The sequence below is a fragment of the Ipomoea nil genome, unplaced genomic scaffold (assembly GCF_001879475.1).
Source record: "Ipomoea nil cultivar Tokyo-kokei standard unplaced genomic scaffold, Asagao_1.1 scaffold2219, whole genome shotgun sequence".
In the NCBI taxonomy this organism is placed as follows: domain Eukaryota; kingdom Viridiplantae; phylum Streptophyta; class Magnoliopsida; order Solanales; family Convolvulaceae; genus Ipomoea; species Ipomoea nil.
In genome coordinates this window covers 1,129,679-1,149,602 of record NW_017618647.1, presented here as the reverse complement: position 1 = coordinate 1,149,602, position 19,924 = coordinate 1,129,679, and the positions used below count along the sequence as shown (strand labels likewise).

The following is a 19,924-nucleotide window of genomic DNA, read 5'->3' as shown; positions in this document are numbered from 1 at the left end:
ATGGGCCTTTATCCCTAAAGCCAATCCCTTAGTCCTATAAGAAATAGAATTAGCAAACCCATGCTACTTAGACCCTAATTAGGACTCTTAGATATATATATAGGGTCATAGGGGACACCTAGAACTCACACCACAATAATCTCTCACCACACAAGAAGTTCCAAGAATTCCCTTAGGAGAAATCAAGAAAGAAGAAATCTTAAAGAAAGACCCTTCATAGCCAAGGAAATTAATTAAGGCTAAGAGGTAACCCATGTCTCAACAAAACCTATTTTCTTCGCTATAATCTCCTTCCTTAGCCTCCTTCTATATGCTTGTGTCTTGATTAATTCCTCTATGTTATTTGTGATATATTCTTGATGATTGATAAGATGATTTATGTGTATTCTTGATAATCTTGATGATCTTGATGTTGAAAAGAGGTTCTTGATATTGATGTGATGATTCTTGACATTCTTGATATTTCTTAATGTTAGAGATAAAATATGATTTTGATAATTTGGGTGGGATTAGAGCCCTAGGTTGGATTGGGAATTTGTGTTGTAATATACTTGATATATATTTGGGTGGGAATTCGCATGTTCGGGTGTTGTTTATGTTTAGGGATCATAATAGGATGAGTTCTACGTGATTCTTACTTTTGATCCATCGATTGCCTGCGTGGTGTCGTTAATTGCGTTTAAAAGTGTCTAAGCATGCTTTCGGGTTCCACAAGGGATCCCGGGACGAAATTATGATAAAAGAGTCAGTGGGGGTAGGGGAACCCGCCACCTACCCGCTGCCCGAAGACCACCGCCAGCCACCGGGCAGCCACCTGCCCGCCGGCAACCCGCTGCCCGGGCGATGATCTCCAGCGGGCAGCCGGCAGGTGATCCCCACCCACCGGCTACCCGCTAGTCCGTACCCACCCCGGGTCCTTGGCTTCCCCGTTTGATGTTCCCCATTCCCCGTGGTGTCCCAACGAACCCCGTTTGTCGTGCTCGAGTCTAGTTTGGTGTTTCGGGTACCATTCGTAGGATAAAAGAGTCTTAGGAATTGCATGCTAATTGAATCGGTAATCCCGTTGACCTAGGTGGAAGTTGTATGAACCCCTTAGGACTATTCTTAGTATCTGAATGATCACACGTAAGTTTATTTATATGTCTTCCCCTCCCAATGTGCTACTACGTGCTACTATGTGTTATGTGATGCATGATCCCCCACTTTGATTAAGATCAAATTGGGTGTTCCCGAGCTGCGGTTCGGAAGTTGGCTGAAGGCCGAATGGATTGTTCCTGAGTTGAGGTTTAGAAGTTGGCTAAAGGCCGAATTGATTCACTTCTTAGGCTGCGGTCCACATGGGCCTCGGTGCTATGACCCACCGACCTGGACGCCCAGGCGGTGTGTAGGGCCAATAAGCCGAGGAAGGCTGTAGTCCACCGACCTGAGTAATCAGGCGGTGTGTAGGGCTACGGCTGGCTGCGATCCACCGAGTGATGGGACAACGGTGTGTAGGGTCGTAGTCTCCGAGGATCTTCGCCCACCGACTGAGTCCCTCAGCGGTGTGTAGGGCTTGATCTGCTACGATCCACCGACTGTACGCATCAACGGTGTGTAGGGTCGTATGTCCCCCCCTTGTAAAGGGGATCACGGTCCACCGACTGTGCGCGTCAGCAGTGTGTAGGATTGTGGTCCGACGTTGAGTTCATTAGCGGTCCTCTATGGGTTGGTTGCGATCAACTCCCTTCATGCTGCGGTATGAGGTAGGGTGCTGTGGGGCCATGTTAATGCTATACGCATTAACCCTCATGTTCGGGGCATGCGATTGGACCTGTGGCGCCATCAATAATTATGTGATATGAATGATGTTTGGATAGTGATGTGTTTGAATTGAAAAGTGATCTGTGACCTTAGATACGTATTCCTTATGATGTTTACTGTACTTAACTGTTTATCATTGATTAATGTGCTTGTCCCTATTTGCTGAGTCTATTCCTGGTTTTAAAGCTAGAGTCTCTTAAGTATATATCTTCCTGCTTCAAAATGATTTTTGTATATCTATATATATCTATCTATATCTATCTATAATGTATTTCAACGCGTTGGAGTGGGTTACCGACATCATTCGCTGAACAGATATATTTGGCTTTCAGGCACAGATGATTAGCTCCCAGAGCGCGCTAGAAGAGCTTGGAGTAGATAGATAGTTTTCCTTTTGGCTTGCGTGCCACGATGATGTATTGAGAATAATTAGTTAGTTTAGCCTGTGCATCTGAGTCTCCAGCTCAGATGTGGCATAGCACCCCACACCCTTATGTTTAGTAAATACTTTGTTTTGGGATTTAATGAGAATTTACCTTTATTATATAAGTTTTAAAAGTTTCAAAATTTCGGGGTGTTACAGCACAAGTGGGACTAACTTCTACTCTGTTTATAATCAAATTTCTTGTGGTGGGGAGAATATTGTTCAGGGCTTTCCACAGAAAAGTTTTCCATTTGGGTGGGATCTTAAGCTTCCATAGGTCAAGCCATTTATCAAAATTGCCCAGTGTATCATTATAGTTTCCAAATACTCGTCTATAGCCGTGTTTGACAGTGTAGCTACCCCTCTGATCTCCATACCAATACCACGTATCTTCATAGCCAGATGTTATACAGGTATTTTTAAAATTCTAGTCACATCTGTGGGGCTAAAAATATATGTTAAAATATTTTGATCCCAAGATCCATTTTCCTGATCAATCAAACCCCTTACCGGCGCCTTAGCCAAATGGGGTACTCTTTCTGTCTGTATCATTGGGTCATGTTCATCTAAGAGCCACGGGTGCTCCCAAATGAGGGTTGTTTCTCCATTCCCGATTCTGCGCCTAACACCACTACACACCATGTCCTGAGCTACCATAATACTACGCCAACAGAAACTGAGGTTATTTCCTAGATTTGCATCAAAAAAAAGTTTCCCTAGGATAATACCTGGCCTTATACACTCTTGAGACCAAGGAATTAGGCTTAGTAAGGAAACGTCATGCTTGCTTGCCTAACGTTGCTAGGTTAAAAGCGCGTAGCTCCTTAAACCCTAAGCCCTCATGCTTCTTTGGCACACACAATTTATCCCAGGCTCTCAAGTGAATGCCACTATCATTCCCAGATCCCCACCAGTACCGATTCATGGCTCGTTCAATAGCCGTGCAAGTTCCCACATGCAATAAAAATACACTCATTGAAAAAGTAGGCATAGCCTGAGCCACACTTTTCAATAAAACTTCCTTACCAGCCTGTGATAATAGTTTTTTATTCCATGAACCAATTCTTTGATTGATCTTATCCTCAATATATGAAAAGGATGCTTTTCTATTTCTTCCTATAAAAGATGGTAGGCCCAAGTATTTACCAAAATTAGGAGCCTGGACCACTCCCAAAATCTGTGCCACATCATCCATGTCCTCTCCTCGTGTATTCTTACTGTAAAATATACTAGACTTATGGAAATTCACCACTTGTCCAGACAACTTCTCATACCGTGTCAAGCATTGCTTAATTACTCCCGCCTCCTGAGTATTTGCTTTAAAAAATAATAAACTGTCATCAGCAAAAAAACAGATGAGAAATAGGTGGCGCCCCCCTTGCTACCCTACAACCATGTATTGTCTACGAGCCTGTTCTTGTTGTAGTAATAGAGAAAGTCCTTCAGCACAAATAATAAAGAGATACGGGGAGAGAGGATCTCCTTGCCTTAAACCGCGTGTCGGGGTAATAGGTAAACTGCGAGAACCATCCAACAAAATATTATATGATACAGTAGTAACACATAACATAATGAGATTCACCCATCTATAATCAAACCCCAGAGATAACAACATATTATGTAGAAAAAGACCACTCCATCCGGTCATAAGCCTTTGCCATATCTAATTTTAAAGCTCCCCACCCAACTATACCACACTGCTTTCTATTCAAAAATGACCAACTTCCACAGCTATCAAAATATTATCAGTTATCAATCTGTCAGATATAAAAACGCTCTGCGTATCAGATATAATATTTTCCATCAAAGGCTTCATCCTGGCTGTAATCATTTTGGCCATTATCCTATAAATCACATTACTCAATGCTATAGGCCTAAGATTAGTGACCATCTCAGGGGTCTTTTTCTTGGGGATTAAAACAATATCTGTATCATTCAATTTAGCCGGGAAAGAACGAGTATTAAGGCAATTCACAATAAAATTCGACACATCTCCTCCCACCACATCCCAAAAAAACTGATAAAAGCCCGGATTCATTCCATCCGGTCCTGGTGCTTTATCCGGGAACATGCCAGATAACGCCATTTTCACCTCTGCAACCTCAAACGGGCACAGCAACTCATCATTCTGCGTCTGTGTCACTCGGGGCAAAACATTCCCAAAAAAATCCCCATCATTCCCAGACTAGCTAGAGCTAAAAATATTACGATAATAATCCAGAATAACAGTTCTCATAGCCTCCCCTTCCACCCAATCCCCTTCATTATTCATAATTTTAGAAATAGTATTCTTCTTTTTACGATGAGAAGCATACCTGTGAAAGAATTTGGTGTTTGCATCTGCGTCCTTGAGCCAATGTTGCTTGGCTCTCTATCTCCAGTATGTATCCTCTTGGGCCTCAATACGAGTTAGGCACTCTTCCAATCGCTGGTACTCAACTAAAGATGCCTGATCTATGCATCCTCGCAATCGTAATTGTTCCTTCTGGAGATTCATAGCTTGCTCACCAAACTTATGGAAACGGTCGCCTCCTCATCATTTTAAGTTACTTCCACATAAATCAATACATTCCTTCAACCCCCTATGCCTCTCCTAGTCCCATGTTTTTTCCACCACGCCCATGCATCCCTCATTATGAAGCCAAGCCATCTCAAAGCAAAACCCTCTTTTCCGTCCACCCCTCCTTCCCCGAGGATTCAGAATCCCAAGGAAAAGAGCAGAGTGATCAGACTTTCGGGTTAAAATGTTCAAAACACTTGCTTCTCTTACCATATCATGCCACCTCTGAGTAACTAACACCTTATCCAACCTCTCTTCAATCCAGTTTGCCGTTCCCGGTCCTCTTTCCCATGTATACGGATAACCCATCATTGGCAATTGAAATAATCCACAATCATCAATCGTTTCCCCAAAACCACGCACCAGTGCATATGGGTGTGGGTTCCCTCCCCGTTTCTCATGCTGAAAAATAAGATCATTAAAATCACCTATGAGAACCCAGGGAAGGTCAGGCTTGTGAGATAAGGATTTGATGAGATCCCACGAGTCATTCCGTCTTGTCCGCTGAGGAAAACCATAATATCCTGTCATTCTCCACTTATCAAAACCAGGAATACTTACCTCCACATCTACATGATTGTTTGAGTAACTCAACAACCGAGCCATATTATTTGTTTTCCATAATAACGCTAATCCGCCACCTAGTCCAGTACTGTCAACGTAAAAAAGACCATCAAAACCAAGTTTGATCCAGAGCCGTTCTGCGTGATCCCGACCAACCTTGGTTTCCACTAAAAATACAAAATCGGGTTTCTTACGGGACACCATGTCCACAACTTCTCGTACTGTTCATGGATTACCCAAGCCACGACAGTTCCAGCTTAGGGTACTCATGATGATGGGCGGGCCTGGGAACCAGTACCCGCCATAAACAAGTTTTTTGACAAATCAACCAGAGTAACATCATCATTCGTTTCCTCATGGCGCCGTTTAGCGACCGCCTCCACCACTGTCCCGGCCTCACGGTGTTCCTCCCGCGCACCCCGCACCACATGCGGCAGACAACTAGTACCACTCGGTCCAACACCGGTCTCCACCACACCTCCCTCTACCGGCACGAGCCAGCCCTCCCCCACCGCCCTCGGACCACGGCGTGAACCCGCCCTTATCTCCGCCGAGAAAGGATATTCCTCAACCGGGATAGTTGCATTCTTGGCATGTATACAGAACTTGTAGAGATGCCCGAGCAGTCAACAATAAAAGCAGAAATTATGGAGACGCTCATATTTAAACGATACCCAGCATGTTGACTTATCTCTCTTAACAAACTTCATATGCCTTTTAATCAATTTTTCAATAGGAATAGCCACACGAATACGATAGAATTCTCGCCACGGATCATTCACAAAACGGTCATCCCCTTTAACAAAAGTACCAAGGTAATTACCAACCTGCTCAAGAAATTTATCTGATGTATGCCCCATTGGTAATCCATGCACCTGCACCCACATATCCACCGTATCCAAAACCACATCCTCCAGGAGGACACCATCCACAACTTGGCGACAGACTAGGGTTGCATTATCATAGGCCTAAGGGCCATCATCCAGTACACGCTCCATGTCTATTTTATGAAAAAAGATGAATAGGAACAAACGTGGTTGAATTTCCATTACCTGAACACCCTGTATAGGTTGCCATACGGATGCCAGGACCTCACGCATGAATTCCACCTTGATAAGTTTTCGCGTCAAGAAGCGGCCTACCAAGGACCAGACCGGCTTTCCGGCCACCGTCGCGGTCTCCTCCTCATCCAACACCGGCGAGAACCCTGCTTCCTCCTCCTCCAATACCATATCGACCCAGCTTTTCATTACTGCCTCCACCATCGCTTGACTCGACGACGACGCCATCAACACTTCGCGGCCAGACGCTACCGCTTCCTCCGGCACAACAGCACGTAATCGCAATAGTAAGACCGGACAAGATTGATGTAGAGATCACAAGAAAGTCGATGAAAACCCTAGGAGAAACCTAGTAGATGAAAGAAAACCCTAGAATTCTAGAGAGAGAATTTTTACCACAACGAATACTTAAAAACATGAACATAAATCTATATTACTATATTATTTCTTGTAAAATATTAATTATTTTAATGATGTTAATTATTATTATTATTTCTATTAAAATAAATTTATAAATTAAAATTTATAATAGTTATGAAGAATAATAATTATAATTATAATTATTATAATAAAAGATGTGAATAAATAATTTTTTACTTGAAACTTATTGTAATAAAAATTAGCAACACTTTTTCTTATCTTCTCTCGTTTAGTTTATCTCTTTTATTTCTTCACAATACAAATTAAATATTTTTAGTCTACTTTTTATAAATCATTTAATTAACAAATTAAATACTCTTTTAGTCTACTTTTTATGAATCATTTACTTAATGTAGCATACAAGTTTATATTATACTTCATTGTATTCAAATTAATTTAGAAAAATCGATCTAACTAAAACAAATTAAAATTAAAATGTATTTATGAATATAGTGTTATTCAAATTATTTTATCTAATTGATTATGTTTCATATTTTGTCATAAATATTTTCACAATTTCACCTCACTCAGGTATATTTTTTGCTTCGACCCTAAGTATCATGTAATGTATCAAAAACATTCTATTGTAATTTATAATGTATTTTGTACTTTAACATTATCATGGTTGTTTGATATTTTGTCATTGACATTTCTAACGTCATTTAATATTGGAAAAGGTACAAATATGCTATTGAACTAATTGGGAGATATCAATTAAGCCACCGAACTTGAATAATCTCCAAATTCATCCATGAACCTGGAGAAAAAGAGCATTTAGAATTTTTAGCAGGTTAACAACAGTTTATGCTGATTGGGATGCAGTGCGTATTTATATATTTTTTCTTATTATCCTACTTGGACTACATGTAAACATTTGACCATTTGAAGTCAAAATTTAAATCCCTAATTTTCTCTCTCCTATATTTTCTTCTCTGGTACGTTCTTCATTCGCGTCTGCAACTTTCTCTCCATTCTAACAATCTCTTTGGCTCATATTCGAACAAAAAAAAAAAAAAAATCAACCACTTAGCGTACTAAGTTTATACATTTTATATTGAATGCAATTGTTAAAGTAAATATTGCGTAACGAAAAAACTAAATTAATTCAAGAATTATTTCGAAATACTAAATTATTATATTTTTTTATATACGAGATTAAAATAAATAATAATAATAAAAAAAAAAAGAGTTTAGTGCATCTGACCGAGCACCTACTTACCAGAGCCTTGTAGCATTCTTTAATTGAGTTAAGAAACATGAAAAATTCTTTGCTTCCCCTAATATCCAACAACCCCATAAACGAGTCAACATCATAAATTGGAGCAATAAGTATAATTACTATAATCGCTTTATGTTCCTTTGGGTTCTTCCAGTAAAAGAGGTGTTGAGTCAAAGTTTGTATTATCAAATGCATTGTAAGCAATGTACACATCCCATCTCCAACCATAGTAAGTTCCCCGCGATTCATCTTTGTTAAATCCATTCTTCAGAAGTATGCACAAAGCCAAACCAAACCCTGCAAATTGTGTCAAAATATATAATAATCTAGTACTTTAATTTGAAATAATTCTTGTTATGAGATATAAATAGCTTATATATTTCATTAATAAGGAACAAGTATATATATACACAATTACACCAGAAAGGTAGGAAATAGCTAGGCAAAGAGAAATTATAGGAACCACTATACAAGACTAGGAAACAATATTAGACTAAGTTCATAAATATAATAGTATTCTCTAATATGTCCCCTCAAGATGAAGTTCCGGAGGAGACGCCAATCTTGACCTTTAAGTCCAAAAAACGACCGCCTGGCAGCGGTTTGGTTAGAGCATCCGCAAGTTGACCTGCAGAAGAAACATGAGTAACACGAAGAGCACCAAATTGCACTTGGTCCTGAATAAAATGATAATCAATTGCCACATGTTTCATACGAGAATGAAAGACTAGATTAGAGCAAAGATATGTAGCGCCAACATTGTCACAATAGATTACAGGTGGAGTAGGCAGAGAGACACCAAGTTCTGTAAGAAGGGAGCAAACCCAATTAACCTCTGAAGTAGCAGTAGCAACTGACCGATATTCTGCTTCAATAGATGAGCGAGCAACTATTCGTTGTTTCTTGGACGACCAAGAGACAGGATGACGACCAAGGTAAAATATATAAGCACCGGTAGAGGTGTAGTCATCTTTGTTACCAGCCCAATCTGCATCAGAGTATGTATGTAAAGGAACAGGATTGTCCTTGTGAAGAAACATCCCATTGTTTAAGGTACCACATAGGTAGCGAGGCAATCGTTTTACAGCATCCCAATGATCAGTAGTTGGTCGATGCATAAACTGCGAAAACTTGTTAACAACATAAGCAATATCTGGGTGAGTGAGACACAAATATTGGAGACCACCAATAATAGTCCTGTATGTACTGGCATTAGTTAGAGCAGTACCTGAAGCAAGGGTTAAGTTACCATTCGTATTAACTGGTGTGGACATTGGCTTGGTTGTAGACATTTTTGCACGAGCAAGCAGTTCAGAAACATAGCGTTTTTTAGCAAGAAAAATTCCAGATGGTGTAGTGGTAACCTCAACCCCAAGGAAGTAAGACAAAGTACCGAGATCTTTGAGTGAAAATTTTTGTGCCAAAATATCAATGAATCGTTGAACAACCGTGGAATTGTTTCATGTGATAATAATATCGTCCACATAAACAAGGATATATATGACAAGGTCACCCGAGTGAAAGTAAATAAATAAGTGTCGGCATGTGAGTTTATGAATCCTGACTCAACAAGAAACGTGCGAAGTTCAAGATACCAAGCTCGGGGAGCTTGCTTGAGCCCATATATAGCATTTTTGAGTTTGCAAACGTAGGTTGGATTATCTTAATCAACGAATCCATTAGGTTGGGCCATGTAAACATCTTCATGAGGTGACCTTAAGGAAGGCATTATTGACATCCACTTGCCGTAACTTCCAACCTCTACTAACTGCTAGGCTTAAAACAAGTCTAATTGTCGTAGGCTTAACAACTGGACTAGAGGTATCATGATAATCCACACCAGGTCGTTGATGAAATCCTTTAGCAACTAACCTGGCTTTATATTTATCAATCGAGCCATCTAGGAGGCGTTTAATGCGAATACCCCACTTGCAACCCACAATATTTTGCAAAGGGTTAGATGGAACAAGCTGCCATGTTCCGTTTATGATTAAAGCTTCAAACTCATCATTCATAACCTGTCTCCACTTAGGATCTTTCAATGCCTGAGAAACCGTAGTGGGCTCAATATCAAGGGGTTTCGATAGGACAGCAGTGAGGTTCATTTTGGCAATGGGCTTGCGAATGTTATTTTTGGATCTAGTCACCATGGAATGAATATTTGAGGGTTTTGTTTCTTTCTAGGTATTTTTTTTTCTTTATAGGTAATGTAGGAGGAGGATTGTGACTGGGTGACTCAGCGGAAGAACACTCATTCAACAAGGAGTGAGTGCTTGACGAAGATGTAGGAGAGTCTTGTTGTGAGGCAGGTTGTTGTCCAAGTGATACGGATTGGGTGCTTGATGATGTGGTCAGGTCATTTTGTGAGACAGGTTAGTATTCGGGTGATGTAGCCGATGTATCTAATGAAGTGGGCGGATTTTCAAGTAATGTGAAAGGATTACTTGGTGAGTCATTTTGTGAGGTAGTTAGGTTATTTTCCATATGATGAATTGTGCAAACAATTGGTGATGGATGTTGACACGAGGGAACCCTTTGAGGAGGCGTATTGAGTGAGCCATTTGAAATGGGTAGCAGTTGAACGGAGGAAACCATTTGGAGATGGCTTCTATGCTTGGTTGATGAAGATGACTTTGTTGATTTTTAAAGGAAAAAATGATTTCCACAAACTTAACATGACGAGAAATAAATGTTTTAGTTGTAGACATATCAAAACAAATATATGCACTTTGTGTTAAACTATATCCCAAAAAAACACATGGAATAGATCGCATGTCGAGCTTGTGTTGTGAGTAAGGACGTAGGCATGGATAACATAAACATCCAAACACCCTAAGTTTGGAGTAATTGGGTGTTGATTGACAGATTTTTTGAAATGGAGATGGAAGATGTAATGTGGGTGTAGGCATACGGTTAATGAGATACACTGTTGTAGCAAATGCATAAGTCCAATAGGATAAACACATTGATGCATGGGTGAGAAGGGACGAACCAGTTTCAACAATATGGCGGTGTCGCCATTCAGAGAAACCATTGTGTTCTTGTGTGTGAGGCGGCGTGGTAAGATGAGATATACCATTTGTTGAAAGAAAATTGTCAAGTGAATGGTATTCACCGCCATTATTAGAATATAAAGTAACAATTTTGTGTTTAAATCTATTTTCAACTAGTGCTTTGAAACACAAAGACATCATGCACATGTGATTTTCTTTTAAGTGGATAAAACCAAATGTACCGTGTATAATGGTCAACAAAAATAACATAATATTTGTAACCATCAATAGAATAAATAGGAGAAGTCCAAAAATAAGAAAATATTATTTCTAGAGAGTTTGATGATTGCAGGGTAGAAACTGAGAAAGGGAGTTTATGACTTTTATTCTTGGAGCATGCATTACAATGTTCATGAGACAATAATGAACTAGACAACGGTAAGGAAAATTTAGAAACAATATTTCTCATGATAGGTAAGGATGGATGACCTAATCTGGAGTGCCACTCAGATGAGGTAGTTTTAGTAGTGGAAAAAGCAAGTAAAGGTGAAGACGAACTAGAGGACGATGGTGAAGTTGGCCACTTATATACACCATCCCTAGGCTTACCCGTCAATAGAGTTGTCCCCGTGTTTAGATCCTTCACTTGAAAAGTAGAGGGAGAAAATTCAACAGAAGCATCATTATTGGTACATAATTGATAAATTGAAATCAAATTCTTTTTCATGGAGGGAACACAAAGAACATTTTGTAGAGAAAATAAGCGATAAGGAGTAGATATTGAAGTGGAACCAGTATGCATTATAGAGAGGGATGATCCATCTCCTATCATGATATCATCAGATCCTGGATACGGGCTATGAAGTGAGAGATTACTCAAATCAGACGTAACATGGTGGGATGCCCCACTGTCCAAAATCCACGTAGGAGTTGTGTCATGGCTAAGTGTTGTATGATTTGCTCGTGGTTGCCAAGGTGTTGAATGCCGATATCCCTGGGTCCCTTGAGGACGAGGTAACTGAGAATGCTGATTAGTAACAAGGTGATACATTGGACATCGCTTAGCAGTGTGTCCTTGGGTACCACATGCTTGGCAACGACCCAAATATGGTTTGGGTTGTTGTTGGTCATGAGGAGAAAAGGTAGTGGCAGAATTTTGTTGGGAGGAATTGTTGTTGGACGGACGCCGATTTGAACGGTTGGAATTATTGTTGTTTCGGAAGGTGGTTGGATTCACTGTTGCTGGAAGTATCTGTGGACTAGATTCAACAGTTTGAAGAAGCACTTCTTTGTTTAAGAGCTTTTCATGCAGCTCAGCAAAGAAAATTGTAGTGTCATCACGGGCATTAATGGCATCAACTATCGATTTGTACTCAGTACCAAGTCCATCAAGAACATGATCAATGAGATCTTCATCATCAATGGGTTTACCTAGCAAAGCAAGTTTATCACTTCAAGTTTTAATAGCTTGCATGTATGCACTAACAGATTTTGTGCCCTTCGTTAGCCGTTTCAATTGCTCCTTTAATTGTCTTATGTGACCACGAGAGGGTTTTGCAAAGGTACTAGCAAGAAGTTGTCATGCTGTGAGGGATATGGTGGCACGTGTAATTAGTGGTTGTAAAAGAGTGGATATAGCACCAAGAATAACACTAAAAATGAGACGATCTTGACGTTTCCATTTTGTATAAGCAGGATTTTGTGATGTAACACCATTAGTGGTAACGGTGGGTGTTGGGAGAATATGAGTGTCATCAAGGTGGTGATGAAGATCGTATCCTTCAAGAAGGGATGTGATCTGAAGGCTCCAAGTGAGGTAATTTGTGTCTGTTAACTTGGTTATATTTGAGAAATTAATTATAAGAAGAGGATTTTGAGGATATTGTGTAGTGGGAATGGTTACAGGAGGATCATCTGTAGGTGGAGGGGAATAATTGTTTTCCAAAGCCATGAAGAAGATGAAAAAAAAAATCCAATAGGATCAAGCTCTTGATACCATATTGTGAGATGTAAACAGCTTATATATTTCTTTAATAGGGAACAAGTACATATATACACAAGTACAACAGAATGGTAGGAAATAGCTAGGCAAAGAGAAATTATAAGAACCACTATACAAGATTAGGAAACAATATTAGACTAAGTTCAAAAATATAATATTATTCTCTAATAATTCTTGAATTAATTTTTTTTTTTTTTGTTGCGCAATATTTACTTTATCAATTGCATTCAATATAAAATGTATAAATTTAATATGGTAAGTGGTTGATTTTTTTTTTTTGTTCGAATATGAGCAGGAGAAATTGTTAGAATGATTGAGAGAAAGTTGCGAACCGGAGAGAGGAAATTAGAGCTTTAAATTTTGACTTCAAAGGGTCAAATGCTTACATGTAGTCAAAGTAGCATAATAAGAAAAAAAAAATATATATATATATATATATATATATATATATATATATATATATATATAGGCGAGTTCAGGTGCGGCGGTGTCTTACGGTGCAGCGATCTCTTACGGTGCGGCATGACCAATAGCTCAACAAATATGGACCATCAACGTTAGGAAAATAAACCACAAAAAACAGAGTAAACAGAGCCCCGCATCACCAAACACACACCATTAGGTGTGAGTAAAAATACCATACACTATTCGGAAATACACCATTGGGGGTGTTGAGTTATATGGTGTATTTTTTTGAGTCTGTTGTGTATTTTGTGATGTTTTATTGCATTTCATTGTGGTGTGTTTTTCTTACAGTGTTGATGCATATTGTTAACATTGTTGGTGTATTCTGGAATTCCGCCGCACCGCCGCACGGGAAGACCCCGCCACATTTGAACTTTATTCTATATATATATATATATATATATATATATATATATATATATATATATATATATATATATATATATATTCAAATGGCATCTCAATCAGCGTAAACCAATTGTTAACCTTCTATAAATGCTAATTGCTTTTTGTTTTCCAGGTTCATGAATGAATTTGGAACTTATTCGAGTTCGGTGCATGGCTTAATTGCTATCACTCAAATAATTTAATGACCTATTTGTACCTTTTCCCTTTAATGTTCGCTCCCACTCAGATGATTTTCGGGATACGCCCTTGTATATACAACTTAATTAATCATACAATGGAGAAATTTCTTACATACACATTGATGTCGGATTATTAATATAAAGAATATTATTAGAATTGGACAAAAGCTGGGTAGATGCATGTAATTCAAATTTTGAGCTGAAAACATGAAAAATACGTATTTGTTTGTTTCTTTGTTTGTTTCTAAATTATATGTGATCACTGACCAAAATCTGCACGCCAGTCTGGGAAAAAGAAAAAAAAAATTCATGCCAAGATGGGAGTGGTGTGAATGTACTGGAGATATACATATGAGCAATCAGTTGATCTGATGGAAAAACAAAAAATGGAGAAGAGAAAGAGGGTGTGTGTATGTATACAGTCACATATATATATGATGAGAATCTTGTGCATGCCAATTGTACTTTTTGCCCCCTCTTGTAACCCTACTTTTACCCTTGACTTGGAAAAAGGGATCAATCTTTTCTCGAAGTGTGAGTCAAAAGTAATGAATAGCCACTTATCTTGCTGATCAGATTTGCTATAGATATATACAAAATTCATTTGATTAATTCTTATTATTGATTCTTTCCTCATAATCTGTTGTTTGGCCGAGGTTTGGAAAGGTTGATGACTACAATATTGTATTATTAAAATTTAGCGCTAACTATTATGCAAGTATAAGAAAATAAGGTTGTGTCTTCGTTACAAATTATAACTTAAACATTTGATCCTAATAAATTATATTAGAGCATGTTACATGTTTGAAGGCTTCCACCTTACAGGGCAATAAGATACTTGGTATAGTGGTAAACTTTTTATTCTAGCGTGGGAATTGGCAATATTATTTGGTTTGAAAGATTTTGAACGAATTATGTCATTTCAATTGTGTTATTGTTAAATTACATATTAAGGTAGATAGAAGACAGATGAGAAATTGTATTAATTTTAATATCAATTTGTATAATGGTCCATTGTATTCTAATGTTTAGTTTGTTCCATCTTCTCTTAATCTTAAGAGATAAAGGGTAAAATTAAAATCAATTGTTATGCCATGGACCTGAGTCCACCTTGTAAGGTGGACCCAAGTTCAAAATGCGCGTCTGAAATAACAGTGTCGTTAGTGGCACAGTTTCTTCAACCAATGATATTTGTTTGTGAATATAGAGTTAAAAAATTGTGAATACAGAGTTATGAAATTATGAATATATATAGTTCAAAAATTGAGAATATAGAGTTATGCAATTGTGAATACTAAGTTCTGTAATTTTGTATATTGAGATCTAAAATTGTGAATATAGAGTTCTAAAATTGTGAATATAGATGAACGAATTATGAAGACAAATGGCAAATTAACGACAAGGAATGAAGTAATTTTTTTTTAAATTCAGACGACGTCTTTTTGAAGCAAAACGACGCCGTTTTGGACCGAGTCTACCTTGGTCCACAACATAATTTGCCAATTAAAATGGTAAAGATGAAATGTATAATTTATAATTTATAATTTATAATTAATAATTAATAATTAATAATTAATAAAGTTTTAGGCTCAAAGTCTAATTTAAAATCACCTTGGGATCCTTCTGATATACTTATTCATCAACACAGCAAATCGCATTCAGCCTATTTATATTTGATATTCAGATCATATATATGAGAGAAGTATAATAACTAATGGTTATTCTACACCAATCACCTACTCTTCAAGAGAAATGGAAACATCTCTGCCTAACTTTATATCTCATTAGAAATTTTGAACAGAAAAAGTTGTCATTGTTTTATGTGCACTATTTCTATTTTCTTTCCTTGCTAGTATATGTTAAGACAGTTTATGATAATTAAATTAAATTCTAATTAATTCAAAATCAAGTTATTTTTAAATCTCATTTCATAAAAGCTTTAATCATTTTGTTCATATTATTGCACTCCAACTTCATAGTTCCTACGGCCCCTATCCTCCTCTAGAGCTTGAGTGGATGAGAAATATAAATTGTAATTTTTTACAAGATTAATTTCATACCCTCTGTAAGAAATAAGTGCTTACCACTATATTAAAAATTATAGATTGTAGTGAAAATGCAACTTTATCTCATTATACATGTATAATAATCAACTCCATGTTTCAAGCGGTACGATACTGGAGCAGTTAGACTCTCCATGTTTTCGTCCGACTTTTTTTCTTGATAGAAATCGAACCTTGCAATTGCTAAAAAAAAAATAAGTTATTAACTTTCTAAAACTGGACAAGTGGCATGGAGTTATTCTTGGCATACACACACTAAAATTAAACTCCATATAAAAAATAGATCTTTTTATCACCTTAACTAGAAACCATTGGCATACACACACACATATATATAGGCCGGAGAGGGTTTATGTGAGAACATGCTTTCTGGTAAAAAGTGAAGACTACTAATTCGATCGAGTTATTTGGATAGATCAACAGCTGAAAGTTGTTAAAAATTTAAGGAGAAAAATAATGTGATAAGCTTTATAAATACTCTCTCAACCTACTGAAGCGCAAAGAGTCAATACACTTTCACCAAGACTCGAACTTACAACCTCCCACATAGGGGAGCAACTTGGTGCCATAAAATCACAAGGTCCTTGGCAAATTTAGAATGATTATAAATTAAAATTAATTTTATATTTTTTTAGTAATTAAAACTAGTAAAAGAAAAAAGAAATTAAAGTGGGAGCATGGGTGGGGATGCAAATGAAAGAAAATAGAATATTTAATTTGAAAAAATTGAGAGGCAAGGTAAGGTAGGGTGGGTGTTGATGAAGAAAATGACAATACTTGGAGGTGCAAAGGCACAATAAATATATAAGGCAGGCAAGAGGTGCAGAAGTTTCCCTATTGTAGTTAAAAAAGTCATCTTGACATGTCTCTCTCACCCACTCTCTCTCTCTCCCTTTTATCATGAGCTCATCATGTGAACTTCTCTTCGTTCAAATCTCTCTCTCTCTCTCTCTGTGCTGGCTAGGTTTTCTATCTCATTTCATGACCAATCTTAATTTCTTAATAGACACAGTAACCAGAATAATATATTTATCTGATATTGATGTGCCACTGCCATTTATGTTTTTATTGTACACCTGATTCTTTTCCATTATTGGCCCTTAGCTTCCACTCTTTGGACCCATTTCTTAATTATCCCTTAATTCATATTCCATTCCTTAATTAACACACGCCACGTAATTAATTTCATTTCTTGACACCTTAATTATATATATGCACCAACTAGAAGAAACAATTACATCATCAATGTGAGTGTGTACATATATGTGTTATATAAAGCTCTAGTGACATGTAAATGTGAATCCTTCTTACTTTTTGCTTTCAAATCTTTTCTGGTGCGCACTAAGCGGTAGGGGACTGGCCAAATGCTTAAGGAACAAGATGCTGAACCACCACGCCAACCATATTGGTTACTTTCAAAATTTCAGTCGTTATGCACCGCGGTAAAAAAGGGCAAACGGCCCGCCGTTACCGTTAACGGAGTCCGCATGTTTGGTGTATTAAACACCAACTGATACTACAGTATATCTAAACCGACACTGTCTCACGTATTATTTTTATATTATCAAATGAAACTGCAGTTATATCAAAATGATACTGTAGTTGTGGTGAAATGAAACTGTAGTGTATATAAAATGAAACTGAATAACATTTCACATATTTGAGTGTATATTGTACAATGAAGCTGTAACTATATCAAAATGATCATGTAATTGTGTTTTAATAAAACTATAGTGTATATAAAATAAAATTAAATAACATTTTCACATACTTGTGTCTATAAATATCGAATGAAACTGTAATTTTATTGAAATGAAACTGTAGTTGTGTTGAACTGAAACTGCACTGTATACAAAATGAAACTGAACAACAGAGTTACTTTTTGAGGGAGGGTGCGGAACGACGGAAAATGAATGCCATTTCTTTTCATTTAACAAAACGACGTCGTTTTGATGCGCAGTGCATAATCGATTATGCACCGCGGTGCACGATATAATTTGCCTTCAAATCTTTTCAATAACTAAAGAATTACTCTTGAACCTCGCACGCCACATTTGGAGATGCCAATCGGGCTAGCCCACTTTATTTTTGGATCAGTCTACTCAAGAAATTAAATAAAGTTTATCAATTTTTAAGTTAATCGAACTACAATGTAATAGAGCTAGTAGCATTCAAAAAAAGTTAATAGAACTAATTTTGTATGAGTTAATTTTAGTTATTTTTACTCTAATCTTAAAACTTCATACCATTATTGGGGTTTTCAGTTTGGCTAAATTAAAAGTTTTGATATTTTAAATTTTGCATTCTAATCTTTTAATTTTAACAAACTAATATATTTATATATTAATAAATATAAACTTGAATTTTCATTTAATCAATCCAAAACTATATTTAGAATTTCTAACTAAAAAAACATAATATAATAGTTATGAACATTTGTTTAAAATGTATAAATAAAATTTTTATTTTAATACATTTATTTTTAACAAATAAAAAATTAATTTATTTTCAATTATAGTATAATAATATTATGTTTTATTATTTATTTTTGTAAATAATAATTTATTAATATTTTTATTTTAAAAATTATTTAAAAAAAAAAAAAACAAAACAAAAAAGAGTAATAAGCCCTATGTATAGGCTCTCCTATATATTTGTTTCATATCTCTTGTGAAACAAATAGTAGCTTTTAGCGACTTTTTCCATACAATCAAACAACTAAATTTCGAGCTAGCTCACTTAGGTCATCGACTTTATCAATTTCAAGCTATCATACTTTCTTTTTTTAAAAGAAAAAAAAAAATCTAATTCAATTGATTATTTTTGCCATGGCCCATTAATATATAACTATAAATTTGAACTCAAACCTAAAATATTAAACTAAATCAAACCTAAGCTCGAACTCAAATCACTGCACTATAATTATTTTGAACTCAAACTTAGACTTGTCTATATTTAAGCTCGGCTCAACTTAGCTCTGCATGACTTGTTTGCATCATATATCTGTACCTTAGACTTCTTACAAAGATTACATTAATCTCTAAAGAATCTGTGGACAAAGGTCAGACCATTTAAACCACTAAATATTAATCTTATATATATATTGAGGGCAGACATTACAGAAGTGAGGACATAAAATAAATCCTAATTAATGAAAACACCTTGTGGGACAGGCAAGAGAAGGGTTTCTTGCAAGGCCATTTTAGGGTGTATATACAGATCCCTTTGAATGGTGAGTATGACAACTCTCTGATTCACAACAATTCAGTGGTTTACATTCTGGAAATTCACAAACTCCCTGTCCGGCCACCCACCCCCCTCTTCCTGAATTTTCTATTCTTTCCTGCCATCTCTGAGGAGTACTTGACTTGTTAATTTTAAAGTTTCACAGTCATATTTATTATTATTTGAAAACCTAAATACTTTCTCTTGCTTATTTATTTCCTTCAATATTTTATTAGTTTTAAAATATATAAATTCTATTTTACTTTTAAATTAATTAAAATAAAAAAATAAATTATATGCTTAATCAAATTTGGCACATGAAATATCAAATATGACAGGAAAAGTTTTAACTATTTCATTATTTTTGTTGGTTTTGTAGTACTTGAGCCCAAATATAGTCTTGCCAGGTCTTCACTGGGCCTTGGGCTCAGACCCTGATTTTATAGAATAATGGGTCTGAATGATTATTATCGCAAATTATGTTGTGGACTCGTGTCTACAATGCATTTTGGACACGAGTCCAAAACGACGTCGTTTTCAG

At 36.7% G+C, this 19,924-nt stretch overlaps 1 protein-coding gene across 1 annotated transcript; it reads right to left on the bottom strand.

Annotated features, from left to right (window-relative positions):
* Positions 1-2,446: 2,446 nt before the first annotated feature.
* Positions 2,447-3,149, bottom strand: LOC109150222. The gene is made up of 3 exons (XM_019298138.1): positions 3,017-3,149; positions 2,735-2,913; positions 2,447-2,614 (listed from the first exon to the last, which is right to left on the bottom strand). Exons 1-3 carry the CDS (start codon positions 3,147-3,149, stop codon positions 2,447-2,449), a joined length of 480 nt encoding a protein of 159 aa, XP_019153683.1.
* Positions 3,150-19,924: the final 16,775 nt, after the last annotated feature.